Below are 20,046 nucleotides of genomic sequence, written 5' to 3'. Positions count from 1 at the left end.
CGTGGTTGAGTCATAGGGAAGTTCTATATTTAGTCTCGCTAAATATAGAACTTGGCTGTGACTTTCTGGAATGGGAAGAAAGTGTGGTTCATCTTCAGAGAGTATCCGGGAGACTCTGGGGTGGATTAGTGATGTCTGCTGTGGCCCTGGCAAGGGAGCAGGGGGAAAGGCCATTGCCACCAGGGTGTCAGGGAACAAATCTGGCTTTCACCTAAGGGTTCAAAATGGAAGCTGGGGTGGGAAGGGCCGGGTGGGTGAGGAGGGTGACCCTCACACGCTGTGCTTACTGGCCCACAGGTGCGGGAGCGTTTGGAGCTGGAGATGGAATGCATGAAGCAGATGTATCAGAAGGGGCGTGAGGACCAGGAGGAGGAGCTGGAGGATGTCCGTCAGTCCTGCCAGAGGCGGGTACGTGGGCCCCCTTCCCCTCCCCCAGGACCCGCGCCCAGGCATGGGCCCTGGCACGGCCAGTTGCGGTGCCCTTGTCTACCCCTCCCCCCACGGAGGGGGAGGGAGGCTTGAGCTCTCTGGGTTACTGCACCTGTACATCTTAAAGATAAGCCTGGAACTTTCCAGAATGTTCTAGAACTACCCGGCATAGTCACCCAAGACAGACTTCTGGTCTCCAACAACGTGGCCTCTCCCCTTCCCAGAGTTCCTTGCCACCGAGTCGGGTCTCCTGTAAACCCCCTGAGGTCTCTGTGCGAGTCCCTGGCGGCAGACCAGACAGGCAGGCAGGGAGCCCTGACCCTGACACCCGGAAACGGCCGCTTACTGACCTAGGTGGGACCCGAGTTTGAACTCGGGGCACTGAATTCCCTAGGCAGGTATCGGGTATCTATCGCTGGCGCCCGCCCACCGCCCGGTGTTATTTTATTTGCTTAGGATCTTGCCTGGCACACTTAGGGCATGATGCTCCTGCCCCTGTCTCTGGGATGCCAGGCAGGTGCCATTGTGCCTGACTGGTTGGTGTAGATGGGGTTCTGACTTAACGTGTTTTTTCATTAGTTTTTTAAACTTGTTATTATAAAGGTGCTATACAGAAGGGTGACAGGTGCATAAGTCAGGGCATGAGTCCATTTCTGTTTGGACAATGTCACCTCTTCCCTCGCTCTCTCCCAGTTTTTCCCATCCATCCCATCCCACCCACCCACAAGTTGAGTAGTTGATTTTCAACATGGTGTCCAGTGAGACCCACAGCTGCATTTGTTCACCCTCTGGCCTTCTATTTCTATGACCCCTCGTATCCTCCCAAGGAGAGATGAACAAACAAAAGAAAAAAGAAAAGCAAACAAAAACAGCAGCAAAGGAGAACCCTCTTGCTTCCATTTCCTGGGGCTCAGTTTGATCAGTGTTATTTCGTATGAGCAGATGCATGTCGGCCTCGCGTTTGCCTTCCTCTCCTGAGAGTATCCTCCTTACGTTACACTGTGTGGGAATGCCTAGAAACCCGTATAATTTATCAGTTCCCCGTGAATTTCAGATCTAGCTTCTTCATGGGAGAGAAAACCTTGGCTGTTTGTCTCCCTGAGCTTGGCTTACCTCACTTAAAGTGATTTGTTCTAGGTCCGTCCATTTCCCTGCAAGTGACATAGTACCCTTCTTTCTAATGGCTGTGTATAGGTTCTACATTTTGGGGGTGATCCACTCATGTACGTAGGGCATCTGGGCTGTTTCCATAGATTGGCTTTTTTGTTCTTGAGCTAGCCTCCAACCCCAATCCTCTTCATCTCTGCCTCTGGTGTAGCTGGGATTACAGGAGTGAGCCACCGTGCATAGTGCTGTTGTTACTGCTTGACGTGACAGTATGCACCGTGCACACGTGTGCATAGGGGAGAGATCATTCCCTGGTTTCTGTCTTGCCATCTGTTGTGGCCTCTGTGAGCGGACCCGAGGCCATGTTTATGGCCCAGCTGTATGTCGTTTATGGATCAGGAGCTGTCAAATGTGGACATTCGTGTTCTGGTTCTCTGCCCTTACAACCAGTGCTGAGGTAGACAGCCCCATAAGGAGGAAAAAATCAGTCAACGGAATGAGGGATAAATCTCTAGGATGGAATTGCCCAAGAGCTTTGGTTAAGCCCCGCTCACCTTCCTGTTCCCCTCCCCTCCGACCCCTGCGCCACCGCTCTGTGTTCCTGACGCCAGGTAGGAGCGCTCCCTGGGGGCCCTGCAGGGACTTGCTCCAAAGCAGAAATGACCCCACCGTGATTCTCCTCCTAGGGTCGGGGCCTGGAAGACCCCAGGTGCAAGGTGCCCAGGTCTCTATTTTCCTCCAAGCCCAGGCCCCCTTCGTGGGCTCTGGACAGGGAGAGACATGACCCGGCTTCACGAGGCTTCTCCTGGGCAGATTGGTGCAGGCGGGACGAGGGGCGGGGGCAGAGGCTGACCCTGGCTTTGCCCTCCAGTGGCTGTCCTCCAGTCCCCGCCCCAGCACAAACCCATAGTTCGTGACCTGGGCCACGTGTCCTGGCCATCTGAGGCCAGGCCCAACCCCTCTCAACTGACAGAACAGCTATCACGTTGAAGCTATCACCATGGGGCTTGGCTTCCCCGTCTGTGAGATGGGCTCAGGTGTGGATGGGTGATGGAGTGGATGGAATATTACACAGGCAAGAAGATGAGGCCAGGGGAGCAAAGCACAGCTTCCCCACAGTTAGGGACTGCAGTGAGCGGTGCCTGTGTTTTCCAGGCCCCAGACAACCTCAGCCCCTCCTCCCCACCCCAAGGTCACCAAGGTTATAAACCAAAGGAGTCATCAGAGGTTTTTGCTTGGACTATAAAATATGATTTCTGAAGAGAGCAGATACCACAGGTGTTCTTGTGTGTGTGCGTGCACTAGTGTGTATGTGGGGAGGGATTTGCACTCAGAGCCTCACACTCACTGGGAAGGTGTCCCACAACTCGAACTGCTCCCTTGCCTTTTTACCTTAGGTATGTTTCCAGGTAGGGTCTCGTGGTTTTGGCCAGCTCCTGTCTCCAACTCAGATGCTTCTCCCACCAATTCCCACATAGCTGAGGGATGACAGGCGTGTGCCACCGCACCCCGCTTGGGTTTTGAGAGAGGGTCTTCCTAACTTCCTGCTTGCATTGGCCTCTAATGGCGATCCTTCCCTCTCTACCTCCCAGTTGCTGGATGGCAGGGCGCCGTGTGTGTGTGTGGGGGGGGCGGGTCACAAGGTTTTTCAAGAGGGAACAGGACGTGTTTCTGGTGTGTTGGCTGGGGGCTCGGGCAAACCTGAGTGCCAGCATTGTAAAGATCGAAGCCGGGGCCATGTGGATGGGAGGGGACCTTCCCTGAATGGGGGGGGGATGTCAGCTATGGGTGAGGGGCGTCCGTTCATTTCCAGCCCCCAAGCCTTTCAGCTCCGCGTGCTCTGGTGCCCAGCCCCCCTCCTGACCGCCCCGCCTCGAGGGATGGCCTGCTTGGGGCCTGGCGGCCCACATGTACGCATGTCCCTGTGCCCACAGCTGTGCCAGCTGGAGATGCAGCTGGAGCAGGAGCACGAGGAGAAGCAGATGGCCCTCCACCAGAAGCAGGACTTGGAGACCCTGATTGGGAACCTGTGTGAGCAGGTAGGAGAAGGCTCCCAGTGCAGACCCTCCAGCAGGGAGGGAGGGGGTACGGGGGGGGGAGGGGGGGATGTGCACTTCCCGCCTGTAGTCTCTGCCGGAGAGATGGATGCATGTGAATGCAAGCCAGAGGGAGATCAGGAATGGCTGTGTTAGGTGGTTCCGCTGGCCTCCCTCTTCTCCCCTCACCGCACCCGTGGGCCTGCCCTATTGTTGCTGGGCATTGACATCTACCCAGGAGGTCACCATAGAACCTTCTAGTCCTGACAACCACAAATGTCATCATACATGGACACCTGTCCCCTCGAGAACAAAATCAGTGGCTGGGCACATACCTGTCATCCTAGCCACTCAGGAGGCTGAGATCTGAGGATCACGGTTCAAAGCCAACTTGGGCAGGAAAGTCCTTGAGACTCTTATCTCCAGTGAATCACCAGAAACTGGAAATGGTGCCATGGCACAAATGGTAGAGCTCTTGCCTTGAGCAAAAGAGCTCAGAGACAGCGCCCAGGCCCTGGGTTCAAGCCCTATCACCGACCCCCCCCCCAAAATGAGCCTTTCTCCCCAGAAAGCAGCGCCCTGGTGAGCGTGTGGCAGAGGAAGCACCCCCCCATGGCTGCCGACGGAGGGCAGGGTGGGCTCTGCCCTTCAAAGGCACAGCCGGGGCTTGAACTTGGGGCCTCCGGGCTGGCTGCATTCCCAGTGCACCGTCACGCGAGTGTGTTGGCAGCATTCACGGCAGGCGTAGGGCATCTCGGGATCAGCGTCTGCTGCTGAGTTACCCAGCTGGTTCCCAGAGGACCCACATGCGCCGTGCCCATTCTGTAAACATCAATCCGGTCCGTTAGTGAATTCCAGGGCCGGGCTACCTGGAAAGGCAGAGCTAGAGGCTCGGGGAACTCCGTGCTTTTCTCCCCGTCCTTCTCCAGGCTTCCTAGTTTTCCAGCAGGGCTTTTGGGATCATTGAGTGTGAAAGCTACGGAGGCCGGGCCTGTGGTCCCAGCCCAGCCCAGCCGTGGGGGAGGGGGAGGGGGCTTCTTTCTTCCAGGGTCATGGAATATTAATGACATCATCCATAGCCATCCATCATCCATGCGGGCTGGCGGGCAGCCGCAGGCGGGCCGTGAGAAACCTCCACCTCCGTCCTGCTATGTGCCAAATGATTTCCTTGGCAATATGGTACCCTGTCGATGATGGATGGGTTGATCTCATGTTTGTTTTCTTGATAGTGTAAGCAAAGATAAAGACATAAGCCATAGGGAAAAGTTTTTAAATACATGGCGATGCTTTTTTCCAAAAAACTTCATCTCTTGTCAACTCTGGTTACGTCTACTCCCTCTGCAGTTAGGAGAACCTTGTTGTGGTGGCAGTCCCGGTAGCCTGCTATCATTTCTGGGTGTATTTAATAGTTGTGTCTTTAGCTGCAGCTAAGTTTGTTTTCTGTTTTTTGTTTTTGTCGGTCATGGGACCTGAACTCTGGGCCTAGGTGCTGTCCCTCAGCTCTTCAGCTGTAGACTAGCGTTCTACCATGAGCCTCAGCCCCACTTCCGGCTTTTCCTGCTTATGTGGTGCTGAGGAATCGAACCCAGGGCCTCATGCACGCAAGGCAAGCGCTCTACCACTGAGCCACCTTCCCAGTCCCTGCAGCTAAGTTTTTGTGGTTGTTCGTTTTTGTTTTTGTCAGTTGTGAACTCAGGGCCTGCATGTAATCCCTGAGCTTCTCTATGCTCAAGGCTAGTGCTCTACCACTTGAGCCTTAGCACAACTTCCAGTTTTTGAGTGGTTTATTGGAGATAAGAGTCTCACAGGGATTTTTCTGCCCAGGCTGGCTTTGACTGCGATCCTCAGATCTCCGCCTCCTGAGTAGCTAGGATGACAGGTGTGAGCCACTGGTGCCTGGCTTTTGTGCTTAATATTTCCTGGTCTTGAGATCTCTCTTTCTTTGTTCCTCCTTTATTCCTTTTAGATAGACTGATACCATTTTCCTTGTTCTGCTGGTTCAGAAGGTATAAGCTAAATATAACTTAGTTCTTATAGTGGTTATTCATAAACACCCAACCATAATTATTGACATACTTTAATTTCTACACCATGGGGTAGATATGTATTATTATTGCCTTCATATAGTATTATTATTTCCATCATATATAAATACTGTATATATAATATATGCTATATATAATACACACATATATAAATACACACACACACATACATATATATGTATAGTATATGCGTTAGCACCATGCTGTTGTTTAAATGGCTAGAATGGGTCATCTCAGTGCTGTCCAGTGGTCCATCTGTAACTGTCACTGCACTGTCTCCCCATTCCTCAATTTCTCCATCTCTACAGTCCCTGGATTGTCCCGCACAGCATTACCAAATCATATTTTCGTAGTGCTTAGAGATTTCTGTGACAACAGGCACTTAGCGATCACCCAGAACGATTTGCTTTAAAAAAATTTTTTTTAATAATAAATGGTGCACAACTGTGGTTTGAACACCACTTCCCCCAACAACACTAAACATCATTCAGATTTATTGGTTAATTATTCACTGTCTTTATCCAAATTCGAATTTTTGTGCTACAAAATGGGAATTCTCCAAGAGACATTTATTTCCCATTAACCTAATGAGATTTCCTCCCTCCCTCCCTCCCGGGCGCCATCACAGTTCAGTTCCAGAAGTGGAGGAGGAGGAGGAAGAGGAGGAGGAGGAGGAGGAGGAGGAGGAGGAGGAGGAGGAGGAGGAGGAGGAGGAGGAGGAGGAGGAGGAGGAGGAGGAGGAGGAGGAGGAAGAGGAGGCGGGCGGCTTAGGCTGAGATTTCCTCGTGAACTTTGCCTCTGCACTCTGTTGGGAACAGGAGGGGGGCGCCAGCTTTTCCCAGGGCTTCCTGGCAGCGTGGGTATACAATCCAAGCCATCCTTACCACACGGGCAGTGCCAACAGTGAGGGAGAGGCTTTCTGATGCCAACTTGCTCCGCAGACAGCTCCGAGGCATTTTGGGGCTGTGTGCAGAGGAAACGCAGGCAACATTTTTTAAAGAGGTGCAGAGCACAGTGCCTGAGTGGGATCACAGTAAATTCTGTGCTCTCTGGAGAGGAGTCTGCTAGGCAGTGGCCCAGGGGGGCAGAAGGTTGCAGGGTTCGAATCCCTCCCCAGCCCGTTGACAGCATTTTGGCCTTGGGCAGATGCTTTGCTTTCTCTGTGTTTGGTTTGGAAACTGTAAGTTCCCGTCCCCCTTGCAGTGCGCACTCCGAGTCCTGTGAGATTTCTCTTACCTTGTGACCTGCCTTCTCCTCCAAGGTTTCATATTGTCATCCCAATCACTCAGAAACCTTTACCCCCAGCCTTTTCTCCTCTCTGCCTGAACAAGCTGCTTCAGAACAGCTTTTCTTTTACTTGTACCGGGGTTTGAACTCAGGGCCTTGCGATGGATAGGCAGGTACTGGACTGCTGAGACACAAGGCTATTGCTGGGCTATGCCCCCAAAGAGTAGCCACACCCCCACTTCTAAGCCAACTGCCTATTGCTGGGCCACACCCCCACGTCTGGGCCACGCCCCTGCTGCTGGGCCACACCCCCACGTCTGGGCCACACCCCCACGTCTGGGCCACGCCCCTGCTGCTGGGCCACGCCTCTTGCCTCTGACAGCTCTATAAATCTAAGCTACTGCTACTTTTATAAAGGCAATCGTAACAATAACCTCCATTTTTAAGCGACTGTCACACGCATTCAATGCAATAATGTGACAAAGCCTGGCGCTGTGCCCAGCCTTCAGTTCTGTTCAGCAGGTGAGATCATCTATCTCTCTATCTACTCTCTGTAGATCATAGGCCAGCATTTTCAATTTACCCACAGCAACACGTCCGTGAAATAAAAAGGCTTGAAGAGCCAAGTCACCTGGCCATAGAAGAACAGCGCTAGCAAATCCTCGGGAACGCACTCCAGGTCATCAGACAGCACGCATAATCCTTTCTGCTTGCCAAGCTCCTGAGCCGCGTGAGCCACCTGGCTCAGGGCCCCTTGTGGTGGCGCACAGAGGACAGGCAGCTTTTCTGTCAGACGAGGACTCAGAGAGGGGACCAGCCTTGCCTCAGGCTCCTGCCACCGGGACCACCACATCCTCAGTCCCACATTCTTTCTAGAACATTCCAGGGCCTTCCAAGCATCCTGGGGAAGAGCATTAGCATTTGGCACAGAGGCATCAACCCCCAAGGTGTGGAAAGGCGGAAAGGCCCCGGGAAGGCTGGGCACGCCTCCCTCTGGTGGTCATCACGGGCGAGCGCGGTGTCCTCTGCTCAGTTTCCCCCTGAGTTCCAGCGAAGGGCAGTATCTCCTTCACGGATGCTGGACACAGCAGGCCCCAGTACCCTTCTGATCTGCTTTGCTTCTCTCTGTTCTGTTGGCTGTCGGGCGTCTGAGACCAGCCTCCTGGCGCCCAGACCCAGATGTGGCTTTCTCATGACCCACTTAGAGTCCCCCCCACTATCAGCTCAGAATCCTGGGGTGCAGGAGCTTGCTCAGCTATGAGTAAAGTTCCTTCTACAGGCATGGATGTCACCTGCTTGGTCTGCAGGCTGGGCACTAGCTCAGGGCATGGAGAAGCTGGACTGGATCGAAGCAGAGGCTCGGAGGGAAAGGGTCTTGTCCAGGGTCACACAGTGTGAGTGAGTGGCAGAGGCAGGATTCGAACCCAGGGACCTCGGGCCCAGGCCACTGCCGTACCATCTTGAGCTCACAGTTTGCCTTTGGCTTCCAGATCGGCCACCGGGACTTTGACGTGGAGAAGCGGCTCCGCAGGGACCTGAGGAGGACGCATGCGCTGCTCTCGGACGTCCAGCTTCTGCTGACCACCATGGACGACAGCAAGACGTCGGCCAGCAAGGAGGAGCTGGAGAAGATGCGCAGCCAGGTGGGTGCGCCAGGTGCCCCTGAGCACCCTCAGCCCGGGGCACTACAGAGGGGGACACTACAGCCGGGGAGAGGGGACACTACAGAGGGGGACACTACAGCCGGGGAGAGGGGACACTACAGAGGGGGACACTACAGCCCAGGGAGGGGGCTTCTTCCCAACCACACGGGGCCAGACCTCGGGGAAGTGGGGACAGCCTGGAGAGCTAGGGCTGTGACTGAATTACTGATGAGAGAGAGAGAGAGAGAGAGAGAGAGAGAGAGAGAGAGAGAGAGAGAGAGAGAGAGAGAGGTGACCAGAGGCTTGCATAGGAAGCATGTAGCACCGATGTCCCCCGCTGATGCTCACAGTGGACCGAGACCCCTTGATATGTTATAACACGGGATTTGGGTAGGAGGGACGGGGTGGTTGTCACCACTGTGACAAAGCACCCGAGAGATTCCATTTTAAAAAGCAGGAAGGTTTTGGCTCCTGGTTTCCATGGCTTTTAGTTCATGGCCGCTTGGCCCCCTGGGGCTTTGGTCTGGGCTGGGACGGGAAGCGTCGTGGTGGAAGTTGGGCAGGGCTGTTTTCCTCGGGGTAGACAGGAGCAACAGGGGAGGAGAGGGAGAGGAGGAAGGAGGAGAAGGAGACAGAAAAGAGGAGGGGGGCTCAGGACAAGATACTCCCTCCACAGACACACCCAGGGACCCCCTTCCTCTGTCCAGACCCACAAAACCACTGTCACGGGTGGAGAGACCCACTGATGGGTTCATTGCTTCTCCATGGCACCCTGGCCAGCAACAAGGCCTTCACTCAGGGCTGCAACTTCGTAGCTCCATTGTGCGAGGGAGGCCACCTGGGGTGAGCGCCCAGCATGGCACAGCCAGAGAGCAAGAGAGGCAGGATTTGAACCCGGGTCTCCAGGCACCTCCTCCCCTCCTGCCTCCTCAGAGGAGGACAGAGCCACAGGTGTGGGGTGAGGGTGGAGGTCTGGAAGCCAGCCGATCCAGACTTCACCATCGCCTCCTCTCCCATCAGGTCACGCGCGGCAGACCCCTCGGGCCTGGGTGGGGCAGGCTCGCAGCTTGTATCTCCATTTGGGGTGACCGTAGCAGTTTTGAGCGGGAATCAGGGAGAAGGGCCCTCTCTCCCCCAATGGGACCCCACAGTTTTCTTGAGATGACACTGAGCCACAGGGGTCAAGAAGCCAGGAGACATTCAAGGGCCTGCCAAGGTGAAGGAAGGACATGCCCCCTCCTGCAGGTCGCGGTCCCCTGGTGCGGCCTACCACCCTGCCCTGTCCCGGCCTGTCCTGGCCCTGAGACAGCAAACCTTGTGTCCTTGTCACCCTGTTCCCCTCACGGCCATGTAGAAAGCAGATACAGCTGTGCCTGCATACCGCCTCTCCCTTGCCCGCCGTGGGATCCTGGGAGGAATAGAGGGAGGAAGGCGGGATTGTATCCATTTCACAGTTAGAGAAGTAGTGCCCAGAGATGGTGTGCAGACTAAGATCTAAACTTCAGGGGTCTCAGCAGAGCACTTGGGGACCCTCTTGCTTTAGGTGTGTCTTAGTGAAACCCTCTGGGCTGACTCCGATGTGTGGGGACCCAGCCTCCTGGCCTTAGGTAGGCGGAGATGGGGTAGGGGCAGGGGTATTTCAAGTTGCTTCGGCTCTCTGGGAAGAGGGCTGTGTGCCCTGCTCACCCTCCGAGCCTCCCTGCCCCCTCAGGCAAATGTGCTAGCAAAGGATCCCCAGGGTTTGTTTCCTTTCTTTCAAGTATTGGAGTATTAGGGGCCCCAGTGTGTGTCCTTAGGAGGCAATGAGTTTAATGAAGGCGCCTGGAGCCAAATCAAAGAGCTTTCTTCTGAAAGTGCCCCTCCCTACCCCCTGTGTGTCCTCCTCCCCCCCCCCAATCCTGTCAAAGGGAGCCTGAGCCCTGGCTCTACCCACATCTGTTACCATGGAAATGCGCAGACACATGGGAGCGCATGGACCAGAGGTCGGACTTCGGGGGCTTGGGCTCTTAGTGCCGGTGTCCCGGATGCTTGTGTCGGTCGTGGCAATGACACTGGGTGGGCGCCGACGGTTGCCCTCCGCTCTCAGGGGATGGGGTGGACCCTCAGCCTGAGGGATCGGGGACAGTGGGGGAGGGGAGGGGGGAGGGCAAGGGCGCACAGGTGTTGGATTGTTGAGTATTTATGGAACGCCTGGTGTGTCACCTGATGGGCTACACTTGGGTAAGATGGTTGGTAAGACAGGTGTGGTATGCTCCGTCCAGGAACTTGGGTCTGGCAGAAAAGAGACAGACAGACAGACGGACAGATAGGCGGACAGAAGGATTCCACCTGGGCACTCTGGAATCTTCTTCCCAGGGGGGTAGAAAGCCATGGGCAGGTCCTGAACAGAGCCCTCACACCCCCCCTCCCCAGGACTTAGTCACCAGGGTGAGGGGGTTGCTAATAGAGATGAGAAGCTCCAAACTCGGGGCTCACTTGGGGATCAATGTCAGGATGCAGACGGACAACAATAATCATGTAATGGAAGATCATCTCCACCCAACCCCTAGCCGTGTGGGCCTTCCTCTATCGAACCCATCTGACTAATGATAAACGGGGCTCCGAGAGATTGAGCACTTTGCCCAAAGGCACACAGCACACACAGCGTGCCCAGAAGCTGTGGGTGAACACAGCCCCTCACGCTTGCAACTGGGGTTTGCCTGAGATGAATCGGATTTGCCTGACAACACGCCTACTGTGTGCCACGTCCTGGGGCCTCCCCAGCTTGGCTGCACAGCAGACGACTTGAGGCATCGATTCTGATCCACTGATTCCTGCCTCTCCCTCCCTTCTTCCTCCTCACTTCATTGAGAGTCTGGGCCGGCCCTCAGAATCCACTAAGCAACCCCATCAATGCTGATCTTAGGACCAGAAGCCTCTTTCACACACACACACACACACACACACACACACACACACACACGCACACACACACACACACACACACACACACACACACACACACACACACACACACACACACACACGCCCTTTCCAGCTGGGTGGCAGGGTTCCGATGCACAGTGACCCGGCATACCCACGTGACAGCCTTAGGCCCGCTCTGTGGGAATGGACTAGATCCTTCTTGTCCCACGCTTGATACACGGCCAGGTGCTCGTGGTGGGAAGCCAGTGGGGGCCACAGAGACCCGAGTGGACGCTGACTCCTGCCCGGCTGGCCCTGGCTCACAGGATGACCAATGACCTGGGGGAAGGGTCAGGATGGGGAGGCCCCTGGGGACAGGAAGTGGGTTTGGTGTGGCAGGATGCACACAGGTAAGAGGGCCAGTCCTGGAGGCAGATGAATGCGCTGGTGAGCCTGGCTCAGGGGGCTTGAATCCTGAAGTTATAGAGAGCCGAGGGAAGCTGTGGAGCAGGGCCGGGCGTGGCGGGGAGGGCTGGTGAGGAGCGGCCAGACTCTAGAAGGACCCAGCCTGCACTGGTGCACGGATAGCCAGACTGGCCAGCACCACCACAGGTGGACACCCTCCCTGTCCCACGGGGGAGCGGGGGACACCCCTCAACACTGCCCACCAACTGCAATGGAAATGCCTCATGCCTCTGCCCACCCAGATTCCCTCCTCTGGAGGCCTCCCAGAAACACAGAGGCCGCCCCAAGGCCCAGGGCAAGAACCAAAGTTTGTAGGTTCAAATCCTCCCTCTGCTCTTCACTAGCTCCATAGTGACTCGGGCACCTATAGGTACCCTGGAGACCATGGGTTTGAAAGAAAAGTCCAAGATAAAAACGGCTCTCTGCTGACTTCCTTCTCTGCTATTGCTTGTCAAGGGCTTTGGTCTCTGATTTTCTTTTTTCTTTCTTTTTTTTCCTTTTTTTTTTTTTCCTGTCAGTTGTGGGACTTGAACTCAGGGCCCAGGTGCTGTCCCTGAGCTCTTTCACTCAAGGCTAGTGTTCTACCACTTTGGGCTACAGCCCTACTCCCAGTTCTGGGGGTTCATTGGAGATGAGTCTCAAGGACTTTCCTTCCCCAGGCTGGCTTTGAACCTTGATCCCTGAGTAGCTGGGATGGCAGGCGTGAGCCACCCGCACCGGCTTGGTCTCTGGTTTTCCAGGACCTTGGGACACCGTAGGCACCTGTTCTTTGGGGACCAATTACTAATTAATTCCTCTGGAATGTTTCCACTGGAAACAAACAACTCCAGAGACAGAAGCAAAATTCTAACAACCAAGATGTCTAATTAAGATAATCGCCAGACATAAATCACAGCTGTGGGTAGCAGGTGCCCAGACCTGGCTGTAAGCAGGCAGGCAAGGGGAGCCCTCCCCTACCCGGGACCCCTCCCCCTACCCGGGACCCTGCCTTTGATCTCGCTCCTCTCCCCAGGGGAAGTGACTTGTCTGGCCTTTTGTTAAAGAGCAAAAGGTTCACCCGAATTTAATTCACTCATCCTGGGGAGCCGGGTTCACCCCCTTTCTGCTAAAAACAAAGCTGTGTCTCAGCTGCTGCACCCCCAGAATGCCTCTGAAATGTTCTCTCCCTTTTCCTCTCCTTCTCTGCCTTCCTTCCTTCCTTCCTTCCTTCCTTCCTTCCTTCCTTCCTTCCTTCCTTCCTTCCTTCCTGCTCTCCCGCCCTCAAGTCCTCCTTTCTCTCTCATTCTCCCCCCTCCCGTTTCTGGCTCATTCTCTTTCTCTATTTCTCTTTTTGTTTCCCTCCATCCCTCCCTCTTTCCTTCTTTTCTCTCCCCCCCATTCTCACTGAATGACCACCTGTACCTCTGTCACTTGGATCTCTGCCATATGCCGCCTTTTTCCTGTTCACATCCTGATCATGTGAGAGAGAACTTTAACGTTTCCATTCAGTCCAGGCTGCCTGTTACCCTGGGCGTTGATGGGCTCTCCGGGGGCCCAGCCCGGTCTCCCCCGCTGACACAGCGTGTGCAGCTCACTGCTCCGCCCCCTGCCCGGCCCTCTGTGCGGCCCTCGCTTCTGCCCTGGGTCCCTCCTGCAGACACCCCCTACCCTGCTTGTCCTCCGAACGTGGGGTCTGGACACCCTGACTCGAGGCTGATGCTGACTCCCACGGGCCCATGAGACCCCCCCAGCCATCTGGGGTTCACCTCATGTTTTACAGTCACCACTGTTTTGTCATTCCCTCTTCCTGTCCCCCCCACACACACTTTTCTCTCCATCTCCTCTAAGACCAGAACCGGGAATGATAAACAGATGGCAAAGTCTTTACTCAAAGGCACAGAGCTAGTAAGAGGTGGAGCAGGGATTTGAACCCAGGGAGTCTGCCTGCAGCACCCAACTCAGAAGATTAACCATCACCCAGCTGTCCGATGTCTGTCCAGCTGGCTCACTGCCATCTGGGGGCTGTCTCCCCCATCTGGAGCACCTGCTCCCCCCAACCCTGGGGACTGGGCTCATCTCACACACTGGGGCAGGTCTCTGCGCTCGGCTCTCCGTCCCAATCACTAGTTCCCAGTGGTGATTAACCACCAGCCCAAGTTCCCCCTATTAGTGCCCAGAAGACTGATTGGCCCATTCCAGCCCCACTGGCTTTAATTAGGACATTTGTCACCGCGTGTCACTGGTGCTCTCATGAGACAACGGGCATAATTAATACGCCCTGGGAAGATGACCCTGATGGGAACTCTGCGTGTGTGCATGTGTGCGTGTGTGTGTGTGTGTGTGTGTGTGTGTGTGTGTGTGAGTGACTAGCACCTTTGGGGACCTCTGCACAAGAGCCCTTGTTCCCTGTCTGATGTGTGGAGCCTTTTTTTCCCCCTCTTTCTCCTTTAAAGATTGTGTTGGAGTGAATTGATTCGCTATTAACATAACCTCCTGTCAGAGGAGATAAAGACCGAGTTGTAATTGGTTGGAAATACAGTTACCACAAGGCCTATTCACCAGACAAATATTGGCACCTCTGAGCTGGTGATGGATGAAGGCAGGGGCTGCACTTACAGAGGCCCTGGTGTGCGCATGGCGGTGCTGGCCGGGCCCTTCCATCCACGTGGGGGCCAGTGGGGAGCACGGGTCAGCCACATCCTCACCCCCACCTCGTTGTGGTGAGGTGTACAGATGGCGGGTCAGCACCATGCTGAAGGACAGAGCCGCTGTGTGGCACGAGGGTCTGGGCGGTGTGTGTGTGTGTGTGTGTGTGTGTGTGTGTGTGTGTGTGTGTTTCTAGGGATAAACATCCAGCCTGTGAACTTCTGGGCTGTCATTTACACAAGTGTATGTGTTTGGCTGACTCGTTTTCTCACATGGCTGTGTTTCTGCTCTGGTCATGTGGCAGCCTGTGGGCCCCCCCCCCCCCAGCTGTGGGTTCCCCTCGAGGGAAGACATTTATCTGTCCTGCTTCTGGTTGACATGTCTCCGCTGTGTGACTGGCACATCTGGCCTTTCCAAAGCCTTTGGGCCTCTGGGGTACCTGCTTTTGTCTGCGCATACTGAGCGCATTTGGTTTTCTGTTGGGGTGTCTGTGGTTTTCCTGGGGGCGTTTGGGATGTAAGCTCTTAGCTAGGCAAGTCCGTGACCGACATTTCTTCCATCAAGCTAGCTCTCTACCACTTTGAACCACAGCGCCACTTCTGGTTTTCTGGTGGTTCGTTGGAGGTAAGAGTCTCACGGCCTTTCCTGCCCGGGCTGGCTTTGAACCGTGATCCTCAGATCTCAGCCTCCTGAGTCGCTAGGATGACAGGCGTGAGCTGCTAGCACCTAGCTTAGAATCTACACTTTTAAACAGCCCCCTCTACCTGACCAGTGGTGTTTAAGTGAGAGTTCTGGCTCAGTGTGGAAGGAAAACCTGGGAACCCAGGTACCCACCGTGCACACCCGCCCTATGTGGAATCTCCCCACCTCTGGGGCTCCAGAGACATCTCTTCATTGTGTGAGGGACGCTGAGATCACACAGCTGGCCTTCCCCTGGGAGTCTGTGTGTGCAGATGTGTTTACTTGGGCGTAAGCAGCAGAGGATTCCCACCCCGCCCCCCACATATGAACGGGACGTCAGGAGGCCTCTGCCCTGGCCATGCCCCGGCCAGCCTTCTGCTGGGCTCTGGGGCCTAGAGTTGCCTCTGCAGGTCCTTCCTTCCACAGGGGCTGGTCCTGCTGTGTGTCCGACCCCTCGCCCTTCCCACCTGAGAGGCCGGATGGACGGACGCTGGCTGGATCCCAGGCCTGCGCGTGGTGGGGGGGCCAGGTCCCGGCAGCACACAGTGGGGACAGACGATGGGTCCACCACGCTGGGGAGCCCCGCTCAGATGAGAGTCCCCAGCTCTCCAGGGCCAGCCCTGTCAAGGGCACCCGTAATAACCATGTTGTATTACCCTGACTGAAAGAGAAATACAGTCGGGGAGGGTTCTGATGCTCTCTGCCAAACAGAAGGCACATTCCAGAATATTCAGTGTATGCCCAAGTCATTTGCTATCAAGAACACAGGAAGCAGCCATTCCTGCAGTGTGTGCAGGACACATGTCTGGAGATCCCCCAAGGGGTAGCTGGACTGTGTCAAACTGGTCTGATTGTGTGCGTGTGCATGTATGCAAGTCTGCGTGTGTGTGCATGTGTGTGTGTGGGTGAGACAGGGTCTCACAAGCTCTCACCATGCATCCCAGACTGACCTTGAACTCTCAATCCTCCTCCTTCAGCCTCCCACACGCTGGGACTACAGCCATGCATCACCGTGCCCAGCTCTGGTCTGACTGTTTTTTTTTTTTTCACATTTCCACAGAATGCTTTTGCTGAGTGTGGCGTGGTTGTCGGTAGCCTGAGCGGTGGCTGATAGTTTGCAGGAAAGATTGGAATGCTGAAGGCAGATTCTTCCAAGCTCTCCCCCTCTTGTGGGGCATGTGTGTGTGTGTGGGGGGGGTATTAAGGCTGGGATATGTTGCAGTTACCCCGCTCAGAGACACCACCTCTTACACAGAATGCCCATCCCCTGCAGTTTACCATTTGTAAGTCCCCTGGATTGTTGAGTGAGACACAGAAACCCAGGACCTTGGTGAGTCGTGCAGAGACCCCAGCCCTCCCCTTCCCTGCCCCTTTCCCCATGGCTGGCATCTCTTGGAGTCTCTGAGAACTTCAGCCCGGAGCAAAGAGTCCCCGGGTACTTAGAGCGGCAGATGGCCGTGCATAGTAAAGTGGTACCATTCATGAATCCACACTGAGGGATACGTGAGGGGAATCTCAATGGCAGGGGGCATTGAACGAAGCAGGTGGGGTAGGAGGAAACAGAGGGGGCAGGGGAAGAACTCGGTGGTGGAGACGTGTGTGGGGGCAGGCCCCTGGGGTGGACCCGGGCCAGCTGGGTCTGGAACCTCTCCACCTTGACCCTGACCTTGCTCTCCTCCCCCCCCCCAGGATTTCAGCCTTGTCCTCTGTGAAAGGAGGGGGGACCATGGATGTCCAATGTCCACGCAGGGTGGGTAGGGAGTGATGAGATTTCCAGCTCTCTTTTCTGCAGCATGGTTCTAGATGTGTGTGTGTGTGTGTGTGTGTGTGTGTGTGTGTGTGTGTGTGTGTGTGTGTGTGTGTGTGTGTGTGTGTGTGTGTATGCTGGGCCTGGGCCTGGGCACTGTCCCAGAAGTGCTCGGGAAGGAGGAGGGTGGGCAGGGCTGGCGCTGCGGGGCCGGTGTGAAGGCCACAGGGGCCAGGGGAGCCCAGGCCACAGCTTGGAGCAGCCTCGGCTCACAGCCCCGCGGTCCTGGCCTGGGAGATGTGATTTTTGGTTTTTTTGGTAGCTCAGGTGTGACATGAAAGGTGGAGATTCAGGAAGAGAGGCTCTGCTCACAGCACTGGCTGGGAAACGAGACCAGAGTCCAGTCCCTCCTGCGGTCTCCCTTAGTACCGTGTCCACAGCGAGCCTCGCTCCCGGACCCTGGCAGGATGCTGTTTGTTGCGCAGTTTGGAAGGAGATGAAATTGTCCTCTGCTCAGTGGGACCCTTTCTTATTTGCGTCCCCAAGGATCAGAGGCCCTACCCTCTTTCAGCAGGACCTTCCCTCCTTCCCTCCCTCCCTCAGTCCTCTCCTTCCCCCCTCGCTCCCTCTCTCCCGCCCTCTTTCCCTCCCTCCTCCTTTCTGCATTGGCATTGGCATTAGCGTCAGCACCTCTTTTGGAAACAATGCTTTGGTCTTGTAGTAGAAAGTGTGCTGGTCTGGACACTAGGCTTGCCTCTGTTCCATTCTGCTGTGTGTTTTTGATGAGGGAGCTGCCTCTCTCTGAGCCCCAAGCGTTTTCCTTCAGCCATCTCTGAGAGTGTTTCCTGTGTGGAGATTTGTGTGGTTCAGAACACCGGGCGACCCTGCGTGCAGACTGGGCCTCGGGGTTTGTGCACAAACGTGGGCGTCAGACCATGGGACTCGGTTGTCCTTTGGGGCGGTGTGTGCAGGGAATGGTGTCTGCGGTCCTGAAGAGAAGGTGTGAGAAGGAGAGAAATACTTCCGCCCTGCGAGGCCACGGAGAGACGGGAGGCTGGGAAACCATCCGCGTGTTTGTTGTTTTTCACTCAGAAGGAAGTTTGCAGACCACCCTCTTTTCACCCTTAAGTCCTGGGTCAAGAAGCTCCTGCCTCCCAGGAACCCCCCATGGTTCTCCTCTTCACCCCATGGTGCCCTCCTCCTCCCCATGCTCCCGATAGGCTGATGTCCCCCCCCCGACGCCCCTTGGGGGGGTCAGGGACCATTTGATTGTCTCCCTGTGGGTCCCATGCCTGTGGGCTGGTGGAGCTCTACATCGTGGGGCCATGCTGGTGGCATCCTGAGTGCGGTGCACCTTTGTCCCCATGTGGACACACGAAGCCCCGTGCGAGCCGTCCTGTGTCGTGTGGGGCGCTGGAGGAGGCAGCCTCCGCCCTGGGACCCTCATCTCTGCCTCCTCCCCCTGCCGCCCGCCAGCTGGAGCAGAGCAAGGCAAAGTGCGAGGATGCCCTGAAGACACAGAAGGCGCTGACGGTGGACCTGGAAGCCATGCACAGTGAGCTGGAGAGCATGGCGCGCAGCAAGAGCCTGGTACGGGGCCTGGGAACCTGGCTCAGTGGAAGAGTGCTTGCCTCGCGTGCATGAAGCCCTGGGTTCGATTCCTCAGTACCACACACACACAGTCAAGGCCAGAAGTGGTGTTTTAGCTCAAGTGGTAGAGTGCTAGCTTTGAGCAAAAGAAGCTCAAGGACAGTGCTCAGGCCCTGAGTTCAAGCCCCAAGACTGGTTTAAAACAAACAAACAAACAAACAAACCTGGTACGTCCCTCCTCCACCTGGAGCCAGAAGCCAGGGGTGGCTTGCCTTTCCCTGCCCAGGTGCAAAGGATCCTGTGCATGTCCATGCTGTGTGCAAACCCCTGATGTTTACGTAGCGACGGAGACGGATCGCCCAACGCTTACCCCAAGATTCCCGTGGTCCTTTCATCTTGAATTATGAGGAGCTGACCCACCAATGTCCATGCATGCACACGAGCACACACAGACCAGAGTGCTGCACGCACACTCACACATGCACGTGCACGCTCAGACCCCTCCCCCGCCCCCGCAGGTGGATGAGCAGCTGTTCCGGCTGCAGTTTGAGAAGGCTGACCTCCTGAAGCGCATCGATGAGGACCAGGATGACCTCAACGACCTCATGCAGAAGCACAAGGACCTCATAGCCCAGGTGCCCGTGAGCTGCCGCAGCACCGCAAGACACGAGAGAGAAAGGGAGGGCCCCAGGAAGGGGAACACTGCCGACGGAGAGTGCGTCTCTGAAGCACCTCTCCACTAAGAAACACAGTGATTTATTCACACATCAGCTATCCATTCAGCCACCCACCCACCATCCACCCATCTAACACCCACCCATCCATCTACCCATTCATCCATCCATCCATCCACCCATCTAACATCCATCCAACCACCCATCTAACATCCATCCATCCACCCATCTAACATCCATCCAACCACCCATCTAACATCCATCCATCCACCCATCTGACATCCATCCATCCACCCATCTAACATCCATCCAACCACCCATCTAACATCCATCCATCCACCCATCCACCCATCTGACATCCATCCATCCACCCATCTAACATCCATCCAACCACCCATCTAACATCCACCCATCCACCCATCTAACATCCATCCATCCACCCATCTAACATCCATCCAACCACCCATCTAACATCCATCCATCCACCCATCCACCCATCTAACATCCATCCAACCACCCATCTAACATCCATCCATCCACCTATCCACCCATCTAACACCCATCCACCCATCCACCCATCTAACATCCATCTATCCACCCATCCACCCATCTAACACCTGTCCATCCACCCATCTAACATCCATCCATCCACCCATCTAACATCCATCCATCCACCCATCCACCCATCTAACATCCATCCAACCACCCATCTAACATCTATCCACCTACCTATCCACCCATCTAACATCCATCCACCTACCCATCCACCCATCTAACATCCATCCATCCACCCATTTGTCTACCCATCCATCCATTTACCCATTCATCCATCCATCCACCCATCCATCCATATACCTATCCATCTACCCATCC

At 55.4% G+C, this 20,046-nt stretch overlaps 1 protein-coding gene across 1 annotated transcript in view; it reads left to right on the top strand.

Moving 5' to 3' along the window:
- Myo18b (myosin XVIIIB) overlaps window positions 1–20,046 on the top strand; it is a 130,316-nt gene that overhangs the window by 61,560 nt on the left and 48,710 nt on the right. The window contains exons 32-36 of the mRNA XM_069994232.1: window positions 298–408; window positions 3,471–3,575; window positions 8,335–8,487; window positions 18,386–18,499; window positions 19,018–19,134. Coding sequence (XP_069850333.1) covers window positions 298–408; window positions 3,471–3,575; window positions 8,335–8,487; window positions 18,386–18,499; window positions 19,018–19,134 — 600 coding nt within the window. The remainder of the gene's footprint in view (window positions 1–297; window positions 409–3,470; window positions 3,576–8,334; window positions 8,488–18,385; window positions 18,500–19,017; window positions 19,135–20,046) is intronic.

The sequence above is a fragment of the Dipodomys merriami genome, unplaced genomic scaffold (genome assembly GCF_024711535.1).
Source record: "Dipodomys merriami isolate MVZ:Mamm:240054 unplaced genomic scaffold, mDipMer1.0.p SCAF_45, whole genome shotgun sequence".
NCBI lineage: Eukaryota > Metazoa > Chordata > Mammalia > Rodentia > Heteromyidae > Dipodomys > Dipodomys merriami.
Note: the sequence above shows the minus strand (reverse complement) of the source record. Positions and strands in the feature narration are given on the sequence as shown.